Source organism: Lethenteron reissneri, chromosome 51 (assembly GCF_015708825.2).
Source record: "Lethenteron reissneri isolate LAM-NWPU_2019-01 chromosome 51, ASM1570882v1, whole genome shotgun sequence".
Classification (NCBI taxonomy): Eukaryota; Metazoa; Chordata; class Hyperoartia; order Petromyzontiformes; family Petromyzontidae; genus Lethenteron; species Lethenteron reissneri.
The window spans coordinates 9884455-9906858 of NC_083829.1; the positions used below are offsets into that span (position 1 = coordinate 9884455).

General features: G+C 44.9%; 1 protein-coding gene across 1 annotated transcript in view; it reads left to right on the top strand.

Moving 5' to 3' along the window:
* The window catches only part of LOC133355613 (E3 ubiquitin-protein ligase TRAIP-like), a 54060-nt gene that overhangs the window by 21550 nt on the left and 10106 nt on the right, over positions 1-22404 (top strand). Inside the window, exons 7-13 of the mRNA XM_061572966.1 lie at positions 424-518; positions 1462-1575; positions 4376-4463; positions 5839-5928; positions 10114-10202; positions 13225-13383; positions 17500-17539. Coding sequence (XP_061428950.1) covers positions 424-518; positions 1462-1575; positions 4376-4463; positions 5839-5928; positions 10114-10202; positions 13225-13383; positions 17500-17539 — 675 coding nt within the window. The remainder of the gene's footprint in view (positions 1-423; positions 519-1461; positions 1576-4375; positions 4464-5838; positions 5929-10113; positions 10203-13224; positions 13384-17499; positions 17540-22404) is intronic.

Here is a 22404-nt window from a genome sequence, read left to right on the forward strand (position 1 = left end):
AATGCGGTATCTCCCAACTGTTTTGAAACATGCACATTTTTCCACCGTTTTTTATTCCGCCAAGAAATGTGGAAATTTCCTCGAAGCCTACAAATAAGTCAAACACATTTCCTTGCAGGAATTTTTCATGATGCGATTCCAGCTTTGACAATGGTACATAATTGTGTGTAAATTATGTCACAAGTTCTTTGCTATCTATATTCCAGTAGATAATGCACTTTGGTAAATACTTTTGAAATGACCAGGCAGCTGCTGGAATAGAGTCAATGTGTCTGCACAAGCCGGCAAGTAACATGCCCACTAATATGCCGTTAATTCGATAATTAATGTGGCTTCAATGGGACAGTCAACCCTGCCTTGAGGGTTGCTTTCATAACTGTTATTCATTATTGGTCATTGCGAACATCGATGTGCATTATGCAGGAACAAATGAAGTTTTTTAACAAGCAGAATGCAGATGCCAAGGCAACCAAGGCTGAGCTTCAACGCCTTCGAACCAAGATGCAGAGTATGGAGAGGTATTATTTTTGTTGTAGAGCCAACGTTCATTCTTTTCAGTCTACACTCCTGAAGAGGTGGCCGGCTGGCTCAGTGGTCAGAGCATTGAGCTGGCACCATTGAGATCCTCTGTTAGAATTTAGGCCTGTGATTAAACCACGACCCTCAAGTGTAGTTAGTTGGTTGTCAAGAGCCCCGGGTCACCTGCGACCGCACAATAATACCATCGCGTGACATTCATCCTTGCACTTTGGCCAATTCTGAACGCTCAGAATGAAAATTACTGGTTGGATTCTAATGCATAAATACAGGTAGTCCCCGACTTACGATGGAGATGCGTTACGACGACCCCATCGTAAGTCGAAAATATCGTGAGTCGAAAATGGCCTAGCCTACCCAGGAGTTATAAAGAATGGTGATAATTTAGCAAAACAGAGCAATTTACAGTACTGTACTGTATAAACTATATGCGTACAGTACATCCCGGCAGCGTCCCAACGTACAGTATCGTACCTCGTACACTGCTACGTTTGCCTGCCGCGCGCGAAATGTAAAATATGTTACAATTTTGTCATATCGCTATCGCCATCGTAAGATCGAAATATCGTAAGTCAGACCATCGTAAGTCGGGGACTACCTGTATGACTCAGTGGCAGAGCAGGTGGGAAAGTGTTGCCCCCTTTTGTGGAAAAGAGATCACTTAAAGAGATCTCAGTGGCAGCTTTGTGATGTTTGCTTCTGTGGGGATGCACCGTTATGCGAGATCTATACGTGGACTTGATCACTTGATATGACACAATCTCACGAGTGTAATACATTTGTGAGAAAAGGTTTAAAAGATAATAATAGCAAGTCTACGCTCACTGTGTGTGTGACGATGATTTGTTGACACGTGTGTCATTGCTGTGAATGAACGTTATTGTGGGAGTTTCACTCGATGGCATTTTGTGGGTGTTACTGTAGACTCGAGAGCTTTCTTAGTGCACAAGGAGATGAGGTGAAGAGCCTGGTAGGAGATGTTGGCACGGGTGCAGTTGCTGTGGAACATCTCTCGCTCTACTGCATTTCTATGAAAAGGTACCTGATGTCATCCTCACCGTCACCTTTGTTACTGTTATGATTCTTCTTGGTTCTTTCGGTAAAGTCACGTAGAAGGGAAGTAATAAAATAATACAAATAAAACATAAAATAATTCTCACGACGTTTCGGCCACAACGCAAGCAGCCGTCCTCAGGTGAAGACCAGGTCTGTCGGGGAGACAGCGTTTGAATGAAAACGCTTGGAGCGTATATTTAAGCTGGGTTGGAATGGGGGAAGTGCGCTTTGACAAAATAATTTGCATATCAATCGGCATTTAGCATATTTATGTGAAATGCAGGAATGTGATTAGTACTACTTGTGAAATGCGTAGGAGGTGGGCGGGGGGTTTTCAAAGTCATATTATGCTCGTGCATTATGCAGGATTAGCAGCATCAAAGGGAGGGGATAGGGATAGCATTAATAAAGGGAAGGAATGTTAATAGTATGTAGCTGCAGTCACTAAACAACCACGTAAAAAACTAAAGTATAAACTACATATTATCATCATTATACTAAATATACTCTCAATAAGCTGAGCTACTATGATTATTAACACGACTGGACACACACTGCTGCTTGGCACCAACGCCACTAAGATGGCAGTTTGGGGAGGGTTCAGTAGCTCGGATGTACGGTGCGAAAGAAGTTTAACATATATACAGCTCACATCAACCGTGATAATGGCCTCAAATCTGGCCATTATCAAAGCATATTTAGAAAGTAAAATATAGTAACTATCTTCTTGCTCAAACTAGCAATGGTGTGATGCTTGCCTTCATTGGCAGTCCTGAGGCATTTGTGAAAATTCAACATTTCCATGTCCAGGATCAGTCAATGATTCCTTTTGATTTCTTACAAAGCGGTGCTCATCGTATCGACCAAGGCTGGATAATAGGCTGAACGCATTCCCTACAGGACTTTAAACTCATGACCTTCTGATTGTGATTCATGCTTTCTTACCACGTTGCCACTACTGCTAAAGTCACGTGTACATTACCGTGATGTCACCTTCACATGAGAAGGTTATTGTGCGCTGGTGTCATTAGCCAGTTTTATAAATGTTAAAATAACCTCTGTATTGAAAGTTGGAGAGAATGAATAATCGCGGTCCATTCACGTCACATTTGCCATCATAAGAAACCCCATTTCTTAGCCTGGATTTGGGTCTGGAGGGGGGAGATTCCTTTTGGCCACATTTTTTCAAGGTGATCATTTCACATTCACATTATGAATGAATTGGCCCTTCCTAACAATATGGCACGTAGGCTAGTGTCTGCTGTTGTAAACGTGTATTCATTTCAATGGGTAATAGTTCACGTCTTATCTAAAAAGATGTTAAACTTTAAATACGCCTTTAAACAAGGCACATTATTGTCGGTGCACGTTGAGCACGTTCCTTTAAATATTTTGCACCATTTCACACGGGAAATGGCTCATCCCGACACACATCGTTACCAACTTGGCCCGGAAACCTTCCTCGGGAGGGATAGATACAGCAGTCTCCTGACCACAAGTACCCGAGTTCAAATCCCGGTCAGAGTTGACTTAGCCCTGACATCCCTTTGGGGTATAAGAAAAGGAGCTTCACATGGTGAGGCTGCTCTATTTTAAGAGAAGCCAGCTGCTGTTGGGGTAACGAAAGACTGATCTCTATGGAATACAAATTTAGAATATTCATGGTTTCAGATCAAACGGTCGATGTATGCACTGCCCATTGATAAAAACAGGGCAGAATGCTTTGAAGGTTTTCTATTGGTAAATTCACTGTTCCAGGGTAAATAAAATGATTGGCATTGAGTAAAGCCAATGGTTTCATTCTAGATTTGAAGCTTTCGTGACTGCAAGGATTCATACTCTTAGCTCTTTCGGTAAAGTCACGTAGGTAGAAAAGTGAAATAAAAATGAATAAAAATAAAAATCACGACGTTTCGGAGGCAACACAAGTCTCCGTCATCAGGTGGGACCGTCACAGCCAGATTTGCTGCATCAAGTGAGGGCTTGCACAATGGTTTCATCTTCGTCTGCTGACTGGCCCTGCCATAGTAATGTGGACACCAGCGCAGATGAGTGCGGCCCCCATTGGTCGATGGCAAAGAGACAGATTTCACTGACTTCACTATACTATTTAAAGATATCAGTTTAGCATTTTTTTAAGAAAGGTATTCACTGGTTGAGTATTGTAGATTATTTTGCATTCTAAAAATCAGCTGCACGAAAAAATACATTGTGATATTAACATGCAATTTATTTTCGATATAATTTAGTAAATTTAGTAAAAACTAAATTTGTTAAAAAATTTTAAGTTTATTGTTGGTACTTATTTTTTTATTATCCCAAAGTTTTTTTGTTCATGATATTAATCGTTTTGAATGTTTGGCTGTGCATAGATATGAAGGAAACTTTAAATAATGCAATTATTTCTCAGTGAGAGCTAGATGTGGTTGATGTTGCTACGTTTATAAATTAGCAATTTTAAACGAGCAATAATTGCATTTGTGTTTCCAAATATCAAGGTCTGTAGGATATAATATTTAGCATATGCTAAATGTGTAACTGTTACCAAAGCATGAATGCCATATTCTTTGATATTTAGACATTACTTTATATTTAATCATCCCGTGTGCTTTATTTGATGTTCATGGGAAGATGTAATACAAAAAAAAATATTTTCTATCTACGTGACTTTACCGAAAGAACCAAAGAGTATGGATTCCTGCAGTCACGAAAGCTTCAAGTCTAGATTTGGCGTGTATCACATTGTGTTTTTTTAATTAATTTGCTAAATGCTTTTCCTTAGGGAGTACGACAAACTGAAAGATAATCTCAAATTGGTGGTAGAAGAAAAGGATCGAATCCAAAGGGAGCGTCTTTCATTCCAAAATCTGGTAAGAAGCTGGCTGCTGCTCTTAAGTGTGAACAGGACCTGATGGCCAATTGTGTTGGATGCCACAACACCTCGCTGTCACTTAAAAGCATCGCACAATCTGCATTTACATCATCCTGGTCGCCAGCTTGCTGATAACGCACGGTTAGACAACGTCCAACATGCACCCCGTGTTTCAGTTTTCAGTTTAATTTATTAGGATTTGCCCTGTGAGCCATTCGGCTCTTGATTTGGGTTCAACCGCAACAAACAATAAAATTACAAGATACACCTAAAATTCATTGTACACAAATCTGAACATCATGTACGTAAACAATAAAATCCTAGAGAAAAAGCACAACCCGTCCATGCTGCGTACAGAAAGTGCAATTTCGATGTTTGATCCCAATAACAATGATAATACAATACAGATATTAAAAAAAAAGTATATATCTATACTTAATAAAAAAAAATCTGGCTAAACCAAGCCCCTCTAAAACTTACTAAAACAATGCTATATAAACAACGTAACACTGAGACATCTCCTTTACCAGTGGCAAAATATAGTAGTAGGTTTTAACCCTTTTAACTGGTACAAAACTGACACCTTTATACAAGGCATCATGTTTGCAATAACCACAACACAAGCAGTCAAAATTCAAACAAAAAGAAACAACTCTGATAATGATATGCACTGTCCTTGAAGTTGATTGGTCCACACCCGAGACAGCATTTTTTAGAGCCCAGTCTCACATGGTGTTGGACCAGATGATGCCAAAAGGCGCACAACTCAACGACAGCGCATTATCAGAATATTGAGAGCTCGGGGTAAGCATTTACACTGAGACATCTCCTTTACCAGTGGCAAAATATAGTAGTAGATGCCTTGTATAAAGGTGTCAGTTTTTGTACCAGTTGAAAGGGTAAAAATCTACTACAACAACGTAACAGTTTTCCCAACAACTGTGATTAAAAGTTTACAATAGCGACACATCACTAAACCTAGCATCCTTCGCGAGCTGCGTAAGTTAATCCATAACAGCCGGATTAACAATAGCAGTAGCAGCGCACACACGTTGAAGCTTTCTATCTGGCAAGGTAAAATTCCTACATCGCTCCACCAATGTCAATAAATGAGTGTTCATTTGAGAGCCTTTAATGAAAAAAAAAACTATTTTATGATAATGAATTTTATTTGATTCCAAGGATATTAATTGCGATTCCAGGCTAGGAATCATGACGATCGTCAGACTCGAAAAAGCACTCGCCCATCGTGAACTTGTGTGGGTGGTATTGTGGGTTTCCCCATAACACTGCATAGAAATAAAAAAATGCATTTAATGCGGTCATTTTGTATTGTTTGATATTGTGTTGTTCTCGCATGTCTTGTTATCCAGCTGCAGAGAACATCCAGCAAGTTAGAACAGACAGAGGAGCACCTGAAGGTCACCAAGGAAGACATCCAACAAGCAGACAAGGAAAATCTGGTACTCCCTGGCATAGCTGTGTAATATAAGAATCCTTTCACGTAAAATTGCTTCCGTGCTAAAACTAGAATAGGCCGGTGCTAATCTTGGAGTGACGCTGAACCACTTTTCCATTGTAGGAGGCCAGTCCCTCTGTAGGAAATCGCCGAGTACAGAGAACCCTTCACATTTGCGGGTTTTATAATCGTGGTTTTTTTGCATATTCGCGACGAAATTATTCGAGTGCTATTTGAAACGCCTGGAGGGTTCTCTTTTCAATATTCGGGGCCGTAGCACGCTGCTAACCATCGAGAAAGTGACCCACTTACCTTTCCTACACTTTGCACTCTGTATTGTTGTTTGTTGTAGCGTTCTGCAGCGGTGCTAATCGCGTAGTGACACTGAACCCCACTTGCCCATGGTAGGAGGCCAATTTCTCCATAGGCAATCACCGAGTCCAGCAAATCCTTCCTATTCGCGGGTTTTACCATCGCAGTTTTTTGCTTATTTGCCACAGTTATTGGAGTGATATTTGACGTTCCTGGAGTTGTGTTTTTCTATATTCAGGGCCCTGTCCGCAGGGTGCTACTCGACAAGAAAGCGATTTGATTACCTTTCCTATGCCTTTGCACTCCTGTTGTGTTTTTGGTACTGTTTGTTGTTGCAACGTTCTGACCTGCCCCCCCCCCCTACTTGGACATTTGTGATAAAGAGCTTTGTGGCCCATCGGATTCCTCGAGCAGTATAATTTAATATTCTGATTCTCAGTCCACCATCGTGCTCCACATTGTTTACACGCGGAGTGCTTTCCTTGACGATTTTTTTGGAATTGCGTACCGTGTGAGGATTCGTTTGTTCGTGAAAAATAAGGATAGGTTTTACCCTTTCTGGCAATAAAACAGGACGTGTTAAGATGTTCAAACACCAAATGGGATACCTTCTTGAAGGAATCAAGTCTGCATTAATATTGGTAGGAACCTCCTGGTTACACCAGCCAACAGGAGATTATTGTGTCCGTCGTGCAGGGAGGGGCTGGGTGGGGAGGGTGGGGCTGGGTGGGGAGGGGAGGTTGGGGAGAGGCTGGGTTGGGAGGGGTGGGGCTGGGTGGGGAGGGGCTGGTCACCCCGTGGTGCCCTTATAAAACTCAGCGTTTAACCTACTCACGCCGGCTTGTGCCCGCCCACAGTCGGGCATATTTGCGGAATACACCACGCCGCCGTTGACCCTGGCCATTGACCGAGCAACCCAACGTTCCTACCAGCTCCCTCTGCAGGAATGTGTTTTATAAGTGCACGCAAAAGTCCCAGCTAATCCCTGATGGTGATTTGACCTCCGAACCTTTCGATTGCGAGTCCATTTCGGTAACTACCTTCCGATCCATTGAGATGTAGAGTGTGAGTGCATGCAAAATGCAACCTTTGTCACGTTGCATTTACTCGGCATAGATTTGCTCACCTTCCTGTGTGGTGGCTCTTTGTGAGGCCTCAATTAATCAAGCCACCTGTCACCACCGCGATCCATCACAATTCTTCCGCTTACCTGCGTGGGTAGGAAAGATCGTCTGTGCCCCCGTGCGTAACCCTATCAATCACGGCGTGAAAGATTTCCTGTCAAAACATGTCACCGGCCACCCGGCACTAACTCATTATCGGGGACCAAGCAGGCATGAGTAAGTCGTCAAGGGAACATGGCAAAGCACGCGTTACGACTTGTGACAGAGCGCACACGTCTTAACGCATGCAAGACCCACTGAGCTACATAGCTCTTTTTTTGAAATGTGACCTGGCCACAAATGATAGCGCATCTAAGTATCTTGTCATGTGGAAATTAATGGCAGCTAAATGTTCTTGAAGGCATGTTTCTAAATGTGAAGGGAAAAACCGGAGGACCTGGAGAAAAATGGACGCACCCATTTAATCTGCTCGCTTAACATATTCACCCAATCCCTTACTCGCAAACTCACGAATCCACTCAGTGATGCACTCACTCATGTGCTCAGCCACTCCCTCACCGTTTGTGTGGCGTTGGCCAATATATGTGGAACTCGTTGCTGGCCACTGTCTGAAATTTGTCACAAACTGAGCCAGTTCCGCAGTAGACTCAAGATGGACATGTTCTGTAAAGCCTACAAAGCAAACCCACGGGGCATTGATGATATCTTTTTTGCTCTAAGGATTGCACTTATACCAAATGCGGCAACGTGTCTTTTCGGTTCATTTATGAATATTTGTCAATGATTATTCTCATTTTGAGCTGACATACTTAGTCTTGATTTGTCCTTTCAGTTTTCCTCGTGTCTGATGTAATTCCTAGTTTCTAAATTCTTCCTATCTGTGTTTTGTAGTGCACACTGCGTGCGAGCGGTGCGCCCGCATGCTGTTAAACGGGGAAATGTGTGCTCTGGATGCCGCACCAACCCCAGCGTGATTTATATTTGGTGGCTGTGCACCACACACGGTGCTCAACTTGTACGCTGATCTGCACGCTTGTTCTCCTTCTCTGTGCGCCCTGTTGCGCTCGCCCTGCTCCCGCTATGCCGCCCGGTGGCAACACAAAACCCGGCTGCTGCGTTGGTGTTGCCGGCGCTGTGCGCGACTCCACATAACACGCACTCGTTCAACGTGTCAGTCACATCTCTCTGTGCATTACTGGTGACGCGCTGTCGACGACGACACGCAAGCCAACGGAGTAACCTTTCGCATTGGTCATGACGTTGCACAGAAAAGTTTTGCCTTCAAAGTGGCTCAGTCCTCAAACAAGCATATGCCTTCCTGGGCTAGTGCTAGAAATGCCATATTCAAATAATACTCTTATATAAGCGCACAACTTTATCTGTGATGAACGCTGCACTTTTCGTCGTTTTCATGCAGGGGGCGCTGCAAACCTGCGCGCCCCCTGCATGAACGACGGAGGCGCAGGGACAGACGCTCGATTACGTGGGAATCGATCTCTTGACGGCGGTCTTCTCGTACAGCCAGCAGCTCTGTGTCGCCTTATCTCGATCCCGCAATCCCAAACGGGTGAAAGTCCGCACCGAACCTAACCCCCAGCAAGGCCACTTACTTAACGACGAGAGAAAATTCACACGAAATGTCCTTTTCAATTAAGTCTTCCAGATGTAAAATGATATAAGCTTTTAGTGAAGAAGTAAAATTATCTAATTCAAAACGTAATACAGTTCAAAGATGTGTCATTTTAAAACTTCAAAACGGAGCATCGGGTGCTTGCGTGAATGCGTCGTTCGTGTGCCATTTATTTTGTGACTTTCCTGGCCGAAGGCCGTCAATGGTTGTGAGGGGCACTGCAGGCGCCCCCGAACAACCCCTAGTCTATATACACACACACACACACACCGGACAACTGCCGTGTAAAGTTAAACACATGTTACTTGTCTCCTTTCTCAAATGAGCTATAGGGAAGTGGTCATCTCCACCGTTTGCTTCCGAGCCAGCGGTGGGAATTTCCTGGTGTTCACTGTGGGGACCAGTCTCTCCAGAGGACATCGGCTCTTGACTTGCCACGAAGCGGTTTAACATTTAAAATTTTTAATTGTCAATCCTTGAAGGATGACGGGCAGACGACACCCTCCCAACAGTGCTCGAACCACACAGCACCGTTTGTGAATTGCCCCCAACAAAACATGAAATTCACCCAGTTCTCCATTGTGAAAACGGCACATCTATCGCAACTGGCTTTATCGGCGATGCATTGATGAGCTTTTCTCTTTCGCCCTCGGTTCATGTTATTTGGGGGAAAAATGGTGCCTTATTGAATAAAATAATAATGGCCATTATGGGTGTCACATAATGACGTGGAATGAAATTAATTGCCCTTCACACAATTCGAAGGATTGTGACAATTTGGGGTCACGATTCAATTCAAGAATGGAATTTTTTTTTGCCATCGCAATGCTTCTGGAATTTTTGAGGCTGCAGGCTTCATTGCAAAGCAGTCACGTACAACACACACATCGAAATAATTGATTCATAAATGCATGATTCGATGCGTGCATCACGAGCACAAGAATAAATGTCGGTTAATGAATGCAGTTATCGTGCCTGATGATCGATTAATCTTTTCTAATAATTACCCAGCACAACTTATCTTGTTTTCCCTGCACCCCTCAGTGTGGTCTCCGCTCTTGATGTTGTCGGACAATTCGATCTGTTTATGCTCGCCCACCGGTGTATGTGTCCTCCCTTGTAGAGCCTTAAGAAGAAGGTGGATTTCCTGCAGAAGGCCCTCAGTTCACCATGCCGAGCTAATGAAGCCATCACCCGGCTCATACAGGAAAGGTGAGTAATGGACCAGGTACAAGGACAAAGATTTTTCGCGCAACTGGCGTAAGGTAGCACCTATGAAGGTCGGCACGGCACATAAGGGGGTTGGGTGGTCAGCACCACGCTTGACGGCCGTTGTCTTCCCAGTGGCGATGTTTACACACCTGAACCAACTCGAGTCGACCTAGGGGAGGCCCAGGACCGGTTCAGATAATCGTCACTGGTGCTGGTGGCCGTGAGCGGGAATCTTATATTGTTGTTGCTGTAACCCAAGCCACCCTTGGAATAGAAGCAATGTTTTACGTGTCTCAGTGGATTTATTTCATCCGATTAAACAGGATACAATAACACACACCATTTACTACTTACATAGAACCACTTACTTTACTGGCCACGGGGATATGATGAGTTTATGGGGTGAGTCGGCTCCTGACCATGATGTGTGTTCTGTGCTGCGCTGATTATTTGAAGTCTCAACCCCTGGCATTGGTTAACGTGCAGTTGGTTGTTCCATATGTGCAATCTGTCCCAGGCTAGTGACCTAAAGTGAGTTTGTGGAGCCACCTTGTGGTAGCTCTTGAAATAACCTGACGGGATATTTAATGCAAAGTGGAACAGGCTCAAAATAGCACTCGTGCAGTTTGATCAACGAGAGCAGATGGCACCATACATTTGGTATTTATGACAAGAGATTAAACACTTTTGAGGGGGGGTCGGACAGCTTATAATTTAGCAGCGCACAGATGTGTGCATTGAATGTATAAGAGCTCTCGGCCCTGACCACCAGCTTAAAAGAACTGAATGAATGTCGCCGAGACCAATTCAGAGTTGAGAAAATGTGGCCATCCCAACAGGAAGCGTTGTAACAAAAATACACAACTGTAGTCCGTTTTTTTATCATTTCGACTCGTCAGTCGGAGTACAGTTTGCTGCTGCCATATGCCTCTGGGAGCCCCATATATGGAGAGGCCTTGTACATGATTTGGTACCCTGTTAGCACTTGCCCCAGGGTAATGATAATTTATATCTGTAATTGAAGATAATTTATCACAAATAGCCATGAATGTAGACTTGGAAACAAACAGCTTTCACAACACACTTTGGTGCGTGTTGAGAATGGCTTCCTGAATTCAGTTCAGCTATTTGCAAAAAGTTGTAGCCTTTTGGTGGCTTGGTAACTTGTTATTTCCTTCCTCAAAGCGTTGACCCAGTTTCGGAGTTCAAATCCCAGACACCCACTGGATATTAAACACACACTCATGTTTTGCACATGTGGTGTTCTTTGTGCAACAATCTTTTCACTGGAAGCAATTTTAATTTCGTCATCCGTGCTAATTGCTTCTCGCAACGATGGTCACGCAAATGTGTTTGCTGAATTCAGACCCCACCGCCTTAGTGGGGCTCGCTGTAAGCGGCCGCATCCTTCTGCAATGTCACGAGTTCAGATCCGAGTCTGGGTTCGACTCGGGGGGGCCCCATCCTTCTCACGGTGGATTAAACAAATGCCCTGCCTGAGAGAAGCCAACCGGGGTTGTCTTAGGGAGAGACTGGCTCTTGCCCAGAGGTCGCAATCGGGTACCCGATACCCGTACCCTACCCGATACCCGGCTACCCGTACCCGGCCGGGTACGGGTACCGTTTGCGACCCTGGTGCGGCCGGGTACAGGTACGGGTAGACCGTGAGTCACCGGTGAGTAACCGTTTGTCACTCATTTCCCAACGTCTTGTCTCTTCTCACAATTCAAGTTCCTAGAATCAACCCACCCACGTCTGCAACATGGCTTCATCCCAGAGGTCGCAATCGGGTACCCGTACCCTACCTGATACCCGGCTGGGTACGGGTAGCCGGGTATCGGGAAGGGTACGGGTATCTGTTTGCGACCCTGGTGCGGCCGGGTACGGGTAAGGAATCAAAACCCGTTTGCGACCTCTGCTCTTGCCCCTTCACGAATGTCGGTATCGCCGCTGCTGGCTTTTAGGGGCCACCATCGGAGGTGAACACGGTCCAAGCCTCGTGAGAGCAGCGGGGAACCACTTGGACATTGACGATGTTCTTCACTCTAATGGGCTTGAAGAGCTTTTTTGAGTCTATATAGGGGTGCTGCGTTCAATTAGGTTTTGGAACAATGCAGAGGAAATTCGATTTCTTAAGCGTCTTAATGTGACCGCGTACCAAGATGATGTACAGGGAGTGAGGCTCTTGTATGTGCCTTTGGGCTTGTGATAGAGGAAGGATTATTTTAAGAAGCCAACGTGGTGATTTTTGTTTGGTGAAGAGCAGGCTAGTACATGTCAGAGAGGAAAAGAAGACTTCAATATCAGAGCTCACGCTCAAATATGGTACAAAATTGTTCACGGGACTGATGGGCTATTGTGTGACATTTGAATGAATGGCACCACATGCATAGGTTGGAAGACGGGTGGAATGATGCATGCACGAATATATGAGTAGATTGGTGGATGATGAAGGAAGATGAGCTAGTCCAAAATGTAAATGTTCAATATTAGTACATGACCATTAAGGGTAACAGGTAGGGGGCAATGTTGCTGTGTGTAATCCTAATTGAGTAATTTACAGGTAATTTTTCAACATTGGGATTTTCTTTTTGCCAGCACCATTTACATTGACTGGGATGTTTTGTTTGTTCTTTAGCTATGATAGGAAACCGGAGAACCCAGACAAACCCCATGCAGAACAGGGGGTGAATATGCACAGTCCATACTCTTAGGTTTTTTCGGTAAAGTCACCAAAAAAAACCTAAGAGTGTGAATCCTTGCAGTCACGAAAGCTTCAAATCTAGAATGCACAGTGCACACAGAAAGGCATCCAGGTCATGAATCGAACCCAGGCACTTCTTTGTGCGAGCCACTTGTGTTACCACTGTGCCACCCCTGCCACCCTGTAGAGCGAAATCTAGTCGGTCATGAGCAGAGGAAGAGAAGAACCACTGTGATGCTGTGTCGGTTCTGCATACATGCAGTAGATAAGGCGATTGGTTGATTGATTGATGGTTGGGTTGGACCATGTGACGTGCAGCCCAGCGCCACTGGAGCTGCGGAGGCCAGAAAGGGGGCAGTTCGTGCACCTCGACCTGGACGGATTCTACAGCCCGGACACGCCGGAGCCGCCTCCCCAGCCAGGCACCTCCGCGGGCGGCCCTGCCAAGCGCAAGCAAACCGACGGCTTGGCCAACCAGTACGGCCTCCACCACACGCACACAAAGATCCCCCGTACAGCCTTAACAGACTGTAGGAGCAAGTGCTGTTGGCGAGCACCTATGAAGGCCGGAACGGTACACGAGGGGGTGGGTGGCCAGCACCACGCCCGACCGCCTTTGTCTCCCTAGTGGCGATGTTTACACACCGCACCAGGTACTCATTTCAGGCTGAGTCGACCTAGGGGAGGCCCAGGACCGGTTCAGATAATCGTCACTGGTGTTGGCCGTGAGCGGGAATCGAACCTGGGTCACCAGGTTCATAGCGCAGCGCGCTAACCGCTACACTACCGCTCCCCACACACATACATACACACACTCGTTTGTTTGCGTGCACATACATGTTCTCTCCCCGTGGTCTTGTGGATTTTTCTCCGGGTCCTCCGGCTTTTCCCTCCATATTTAAAATCAATATCACGCGTTTAGAGTAATTAGCCCCTTTGTTGAGCTATCATTTGTGCAGGAAGTACGCCATCAGGAGGAGGCTGCAAGGTGGGCCAAGGCAGTCTCTCTTGCCAAACAAGGACAGTGGACTCGATGGGACAGTGTGGAGAAGAGGAAGATCAGCTGGAAGGATCTGTGGGCCACGGAAGCGAGGCGGTTGAGCTTCTCCATCAGAGCAACATATGACATCCTTCCAACACCAGTTAATCTTCACCAATGGTATGGTGAAGATCCGGACTGTGCCCTCTGTTCCATGCCAGCCAACCTCAGGCACATTCTCACAGGGTGTAAAACAAGCCTCACCCAAGGACGCTACACTTGGCGTCACAACCAAGTCCTTAAAAACCTTGCGTCCGCCCTGGAGGACAAGCGAGCTGCCACCAACTCCCTACCACCCCCAGCAGCATCACACCCCTTACGGACGACCTTTGTCCGCGAAGGGGCTAAACCACCGAAGAGCGGCTCTACACCAATAGAGCGAGACCAGCTGCGCTTGGCCCGCGACTGGAAAATGCTAGCTGACATTGGCCGGCAACTTGTGTTTCCTCCGGAGATCGCAACCACCACCCTAAGACCTGACGTGGTGCTCTGGTCCCGTTCGCTCAAGAAGGTCTTCATCATTGAGCTCACAGTACCCTGGGAGGACTCAGTAGATGAGGCTTATGAGCGAAAACATCTGCGCTATGCCGATCTAGCTGCCGAAGCACGGCAACCATGGCTGGAACACAGAAGTCCGACCAGTGGAGGTGGGCTGCAGAGGTTTTGTGGCAACATCTACAACCAGACTGCTTAGAGACCTGGGGATTAAGGGCCAGAGCCAGCGTTCGGCAATCAAAGCTGTATCGGAGGCGGCAGAAGGCAGCAGTCAGTGGCTCTGGATGAAGAGGAAAGACCCCAGCTGGGCCCCAAAGTGAGAGGGCCAGGAGGTATGCAGTCAACAATGCTTGACTCAGGGAGTAGGACGCCCCTGCCATGCATAGTCCCATGGGATGTTGGCTACCAACAACAAGGCAACTCCTATGACTAATTGGGAATGGGACGCAAGCGTAGGATTGATCACCCTGTCGCTGGCCGCCTTTGGGGAGGGTGTATAGTATGAAAGGCCGAAACACCCTAGGAACCAAAGGGTCACTACTGACGATGCGCTCCCCAAATTTCACCAGGCTCACTGTTCATGAACTCTTGGATGTGCTTGCACAAAGGATAGTAACATCTCATCCTGTGTTCTTTGGAATATGTGATCAGGTCCTTTATGAAGACGAGCTGTATGGCTCGGTGGGCCTTACCTGGTAAAACATTTTTTAATGAGATGAGATGGCGAAATGGACTGACGATTGTACGTTTGTAGGAGTAGATGGCTGGATGGAGTCGATGGGCAGGTAGAAGGGTGGATGAGTCAACGAGAATGGATTGCCGATGATAGGAGGTTAAGCTGCGTTGCCATTGTGGATGTTAAAAGATGATGTGAATCTCTCCGCAGGAAGATGCTTCTTCATGACAGGTGCTGTGTCTCGATACTTCTTCAGAGAAATTAGCCACACTTGACCAAAAAACAGACAAAGATCCCCCCTCATGTAGCCTTCACAGACTGTTGGGGCAAGGGCTGATCGCGAACAGCACCTATGAAGGCCGACGCGGCACACGAGGGTGTGGGTGGCCAGCACCGCACCTGGCCACCTTTGTATCCGCAATGCTGATGTTTACACACAGAACCTGGTACTCATTTGAAGCTAGATCGACCTTGGAGGGGAGGCCCGGGACTGGTAATGGTCACTGACGTTGGCCGTAAGTGGAAATCGAACTTGTTAGCAGCATAGTGAGCTAGCTGCTACATATATACTGCCTCCAACATTCACACATGCACATGCAACAGTGTACACATATCCGCGCCTGCAAGCAGGTGTGTGCACGAGCGCACTTGCGCAAGTGTACATGTGTGTATACATCTAACCGCTAAGGCAAAGAACCTTTAACAGACTGCTGAGGCAAGTGCTGTTAGCGAGCGCATGGAATTTTCGCTAAGCTGGATTCACAATAGAATTGCAACAGAAACCCATCCAGTTATCTCTGTTAGAATCACACTTTTTACGTGGGAATAGAAATGGACAATTCGAATTTAGGGTTGAAACATGGGATTTGAATGCAGTTCCTTAAACATCGCCCCCACCCTCCTGGTATGCAAGTGTGATAAATTGCCCACAATTCACACAAACACATGGATGCAATGTGTAATGTGCATTGCTTGGTAAAGGGAACAATTTTATTTTGTGCTAATCATGTGAAGTTATTTAAAGACTAACATTGCAGGCATTCACCGTTGTCAATATCCAGCTTGCTTCCACTCCCGTTTCGGTCGACAGGCTGCCAATCATTTCTTCGAGCTTAATAAAATAAGCACCACTTTTGTAAGAAATCAATAGTAGTCATTCTTCTAAGTACAGAGTGGCCCCTGCCGTTAGAATATAGAATTTATATGACTGCTCTCAGGACCACTAACACTGTCGTCTTGTTCGTTAGAGCAGGGCAACGGCAGATTATTTTAGGTTTTACGGCTTAACAAGCATCTGTCGCCCCTTGCGCCAAATCGCTTAAACAGTGCTTGTTGTTCGGATAATGTTGTCCGTATTGCAGGCAATTTGTGGCCTACGCCCCATTTGCCAGCTACAAAAGCAACAGCAGAGAATGTATGGCTCCGTTTTGCCTCGGATGGTTGAACGGAAGGGGCTGCTGCTTGCAGGAGTAATGGTTTGCTGTAATGAAGCTTGGCACGTGAGGCTAACTGCGGTGTAAATCACTTAGGGGGTCGGGCCTTCGTCGTGCCTGTATAAAATGTGGTGCGCCCAGAGATTAATTTCCTACTCGCCTGCATTTTCGTCAATCTTACCTTTTAAATTATAGGGTAAAAAAAAAAAATTATTGCTTGTAATTTCTACGTCGGAGCTTTGAGCCTGCCTCTGATGTTGAGGGACCCGGGGTTAAAATGCGGCGTTTTATCCATCCGTGATTGAGAAACCAGATGTTCAGGTCGAGTTAAATGGTCGTCTCAAACCAGTGAGCTGCATGGAAGAAACCATAATGTAATCTCCTGGTGACCATACGTCTTAGAGAGAACTCGTATCTGTTACCCACCATGAACCAATGCTGAAATGTTGAAAATTCCACTTTTGTGGGAAATGCAATTAGGGGGTTGGTGATAATTCACTCTTACCTTTCTACAAGCAAAGAACCCCCTTTTTTTGTAAATTTGTGGATGGGCCACTGTATTGTGTTAAGTTGCATTGAAAACTCTACATTAGCTCATACAGTGCACCGTCAACATTGAAAGTATGCTTACATGCGGGGATATTTTACATTCCCAGCCATTGGCCGGTCTATCGGGCAACGTTGAAGCGTTCTCAATGAACCCCCTACCGGGATCCAAGCTTGTTGCAACCTTCACTATTGTAAGCAAGTGCTACTGCCGCAACTTTGGACTGGATTGTTACGCGGCGTAAAATGTCGCAGCCTTGGCTGCAAAGCGTGGACTTCACGATAGTGCTACGTTACGCAGCGCACTCTTCGTAATATGTTGCACACGACACACACACACGCAGATGATCGCCACAACTGTAAAACTGTGTGCTTGTGTGGTTTTTTTGTGTGCGCATTTACAGAGCCGCAAAGCTGAGCAGGCTAGCTCCTTCTCACAACCAGGCAAGTTCTCACATTGAGCACACACACACACGCGCGCGCATTCCACGTTCAACATTTCACTGCTGGATGAAAGGGTCTCCTCACACATGGCTGGTTGAGAGAGACATTTGATCATTACTTCAGCAGTACAGGTTTGTCATGGTGGGTGGGAGAATGCTAAAGAACAATAGGTTGTTTTTTCTCTGTACTGCTGCCTGCTGCACACAGCACACCTATTGCACCTGTCCTTTGTGCATTGTGGTCACGTGTCCATGCACTAATCCAGCCTCAAGCCGGCTTTGTTTCTGGGGGGTCTGGCGGAATCAGGCACATTAACGGGTCTTGTGATCTTGAGGCTCCATGTAATTACTGAAACGGTATCGATCTACGGCAGTGCTCTCAGATCGCCTCTCAGCAATTTCTGGTTCCTGGCCACAAGAGAGGTGTTGCCCCCATTCTGTTGTTAAAACTCCTCGCCATCATGCGATGGGCACAATGGGCTGACCATGGGTCTGCAAACACCAAAGCGACATGTCTTGATGTTGTAGCCAGAGTCACAGGGCTCCCACATTTTGACTCTGAGCAGTGGTTCTTGACCTGGGGTGCCACGCGCCCTCTGGGGGTGTGAGATGCCCTTTCTGGCGGTGCGAGCCATAGCCAGATTATTTTAGAGGTAATTCTTCAAAGCGCAAATGAAGCACGGGCACCCAAGTACAACTACTTTGGTTCATGAAACTTATGTATTGATTAACATTCTACATTTTTTAACAATTGAGAACCATAGGGGGGGGGGGGGGTGCAAGGCTGCGGTGAAGGTTAAGAGCCGCTGACTTAGAGGGACGGTGACATGACCCAGCAGCGGCAATCCACAGTGACCTGCATAATGAAGTATGGTCAAACAAACCCCATGTGGCAGGCCTTCATCCAGCAGTTCAGAATCAGAATATTGATATATGCTGGAGGAATCCGATGAGCTATGAAGCTCGTTTTCACAGATGTCGGCGCGGGTCAGAAAGTTATAGCAACAAACAACGCAAAAACATGATAGGAGTGCAAAGTATAGGAAAGGTAGGCAAATCACGAAAACTCTTTTTTTTATTTTTCCAGGTTCAAGTTAATTTATTAGGTATAGCTATGTGAGCCATTCGGCTCTTGATTCGTGTGCAACCGCAACAAACAAAAAACTAAAACATTAACAAATAAACATCTTAAAGTGAATATGTGACTAAGTGCAAACAGAAATCCAAGAAAAGACAGCAAAACATTGCAGAAAAAAATCACCGTACACCAACGCTGTGTGCAAAAATCCCAGTGAGCTATTAGCTTATTTTTCACAAGCGACCTGGCCACAAACGATAGCTCAACGAAGTGGCTTATCATTAGGAAATGTCTAGCAGCCAAATAATATAAATAATCTAAATGTGGTGGGAAAAACCGGAGGACCCGGAGAAAAAATCCAAGCGACCATGGGGTCAAAAATGCAAACTTCAAATAGACAGACGTCAGGGTCGGGATTGAACGCCCCCGACTTCCTGCATACCAGGCGGGGAATATAACATCACACCACCATGGCAAAGGGCTGTAAAAGCAGTGGAAATTAATATGACGGTGGCTCATGCTTGTATACCACTAACCATGTAGACTCGCGTGCCTTATTCAAATGTGTTCATGTAGGATTTGTATTTGTACAGTTATGTGTCTAAGGCGAGATGAAAATGATCATGTAAGTGGATGGCTATAATAACCTCAGTGGTGCTCAAACTGGGACCACATGCATTTGCTGAAAAATATTTGTTATGTTGTATTGGGATGTTTTAAACTACTGCAATATGCTCGGCATAGTAAAGGTTAAATATGTGGGTAGCAATAAGTGAACTGATGTTGATAAATTGGGTGGGATTTATTGCAATTTTGAATCATTTAAATGTATGTGTGTTTTGTGATTAATAATTTAAGCATTTTTCAATTATTGAGCAAATTATGTGTGACAGTGAATGTACTATGCGGAACACAACGTGATTAATTATTCACAGTCTCAGCATAGATGTTTACTTATTAAATAATTATTTTAATCCGGAACATTTTCATACATTTTCTTCAACAGTGTTTATTTCGCACAAACACTGCCATTATTAAGTTGATAATTTATAGTAATTTCCACGTTATTAAGTAATCATTTCTATAATGTATGCATGAACGTATGATTGTGTGTGCGTGCGTGTGTGTAGCGGTTAGCGCGCTGCGCTATGAACCTGGCGACCCGGGTTCGATTCCCGCTCACGGCTAACACCAGTGACGATTATCTGAACCGGTCCTGGGCCTCCCCTAGGTCGACTCAGCCTTAAATGAGTACCTGGTGCGGTGTGTAAACATCGCCACTAGGGAGACAAAGGCGGTCGGGCGTGGTGCTGGCCACCCACCCCCTCGTGTACCGTTCCGGCCTTCATAGGTGCTCGCTAACAGCACTTGCCCCAAAAGTCTGTTCCAGGCTATATGGGGGATCTTTGTCTTTGTTATATGTGGGCAGGCATTTGTATTATGGAGAACTGTGGCGCAGTAGTTAGTGCACTTCATTACAATCCTGGGTAATTGGTTACATTCCCAACCATGAATATGTGACAAGTGGAATCTTAATCTTTCCTGGGCCTGCCCCTAGGTTGACTCGGCCACAAACGAGTGCTTACTTAAATGTGTTGTGCTTACACACAGATTTGGTCAGAAATTATGCTGTCAAAAATATTCGCCTTGTGTGGTGTGATTACCTTAATAGGTGCTGGCTAACTGCACCTTACGAGACAGCCTTGAAGACTTAAGTTTGAAGATATTTGTTTTACGTAAATGCATTATATGATTTGCACTGTGACAACAAGCCAAACACACGTGTGTTTAAGTACAACGCAGTTATTTATAGTACGTTACATCTTCTTGGTTCTTTCGGTAGTCACGTAGAAGGGAAGTAATAAAATAATAAAAATAAAACATAATAAAACAATTCTCACGACGTTTCGGCCACAACGCAAGCAGCCGTCCTCAGGTGAAAACCAGGTCCGTCGAGGCGACAGAGTCTGAAAGTACGTTACATTTTACAGATTTTGTACATTTCCAAAACCACATTGTACCAAATTATTTGCAGCTAGTATTGTCTGCACATTTGCCCGCTTGTACATTGCATAAGGATTTGGCAGTAAGTGTGATGATGTCATCACGTCATTATTCAGGCCCATAGAGTGACGTCACTGCAGCATAGCCATAGGTTTGTTATAAGAGACGATGACGTCTTGTGAAATGGGTTTAAACGTAAGTACAGGCAGCCCCCAAGATACTAACGTCCGACTTACAGACATCTGCACTTACGAACGGACCGCCATAAGTTGTTATTATTTTTACCGTCCGACCTGAGAACGTTCGGTCGTACTTACAAACCGAACCTCCTGACAAGCAAGCCAGCACCAGGACTCGAGTTAAGTGAAAATATTAAATATTTGTTTTCTTTTCACGTTACTTTATGTTATTTTATTTAGTAGAGTATTGCATGCAAATGTACACTATTTCTTCTTATTTATGAGTTGAAAAATTATTTCCCTTTGTTGAGCCATAACACATTTCAGAACGGGTCTCGGGAACGTAACCCGTTCGTAAGTCGAGGACTGCCTCTGAATGGGAAAGCACAGCCTCCCAATAGTTCAACTCTACCAATACGACACCAGTCACCCTTCTGGACGATTTCGGCTCCCTTACGTCTGTATTGGACGTTGGTTTGTTAATGTTTTGGGCGCGCATTGTTGATTGGGAAGGCGACAATTGAGCTAAAATGTTCTCGTGTAGAGATTTTGTTGTTGTTGTTGTGTGACTTAGCGGTTTGCGAGATTCAGCGCATGACGGCCAGACTGGTGAATTTTATGTATAGATTCGTTGGGTGATTGAAACTGGCAGAGTGAATGACTAACATTAAATTGTAGCATGCACAGTCTCTTAATTGTGGGAAGTTAAAAATAAATATATGGGAAAAACAGAATGTTTCACACCGCATTTAATGACTTTCAAGTAATTTCCAAAATAACATTGTGAAAGTTGCGGAATTTTTGTACTTAAAAGTTAGTGTACATTGATATTAATGTGTTGCAAGTGCTGGCAGTAAACGTGATTGAAAAGGTTAATGATAAGTGAATCGCATGAGAGCACTCCGGGAGAAAAAAATTCACTGGAGTTCTGGTTATGTTCCAAGGCATTGTGGGTAATGGCGAACACATTTGTGGAATAATTCGAATTGCGTTGAATAATTAATTGAACGGTTATGTTGAACAAGCGACTTGTTTTATCACATCGTTAAAAAGACATGTTAAATAAATTGAGCATGATAAATAAATTTCGATTTAAAGCTTTCGTGACTGCAGGGATTCATCTTCTTGTTTCTTTCGGTAAAGTCACGTAGAAGGGAAGTAATAAAATAATAAAAATAAAACATAATAAAACAATTCTCACGACGTTTCGGCTACAACGCAAGCAGCCGTCTTCAGGTGAAGAATGAGACACTACCAAACTAGGAGCTTATATATAAGCTGCATTGGGGGTTGAAGAGCGCCTTAACAAAAAGAATGTGCATGTGAAGAGGGATTTAGCATATTCATGGGAAATGCGTAGGCGTTGGGCGGGGGGGTGTCAAAGTCATATTATGCCCATGCATTATGCAGGATCAGCAGCAACCAAGGGGGGTGCAGGGATTAGCAGTAACAAAGGAAAGGAATGTTAATGATATGTAGCTGCAGTTACTCAACAACCACGTAGAAAACTAAAGTATAAACTACATAAAAAACTAAAGTATAAACTGCATCGCACCATCAGTATACTTACTATACTCTATAATAAGCTGAGTTACTAACAGCAAG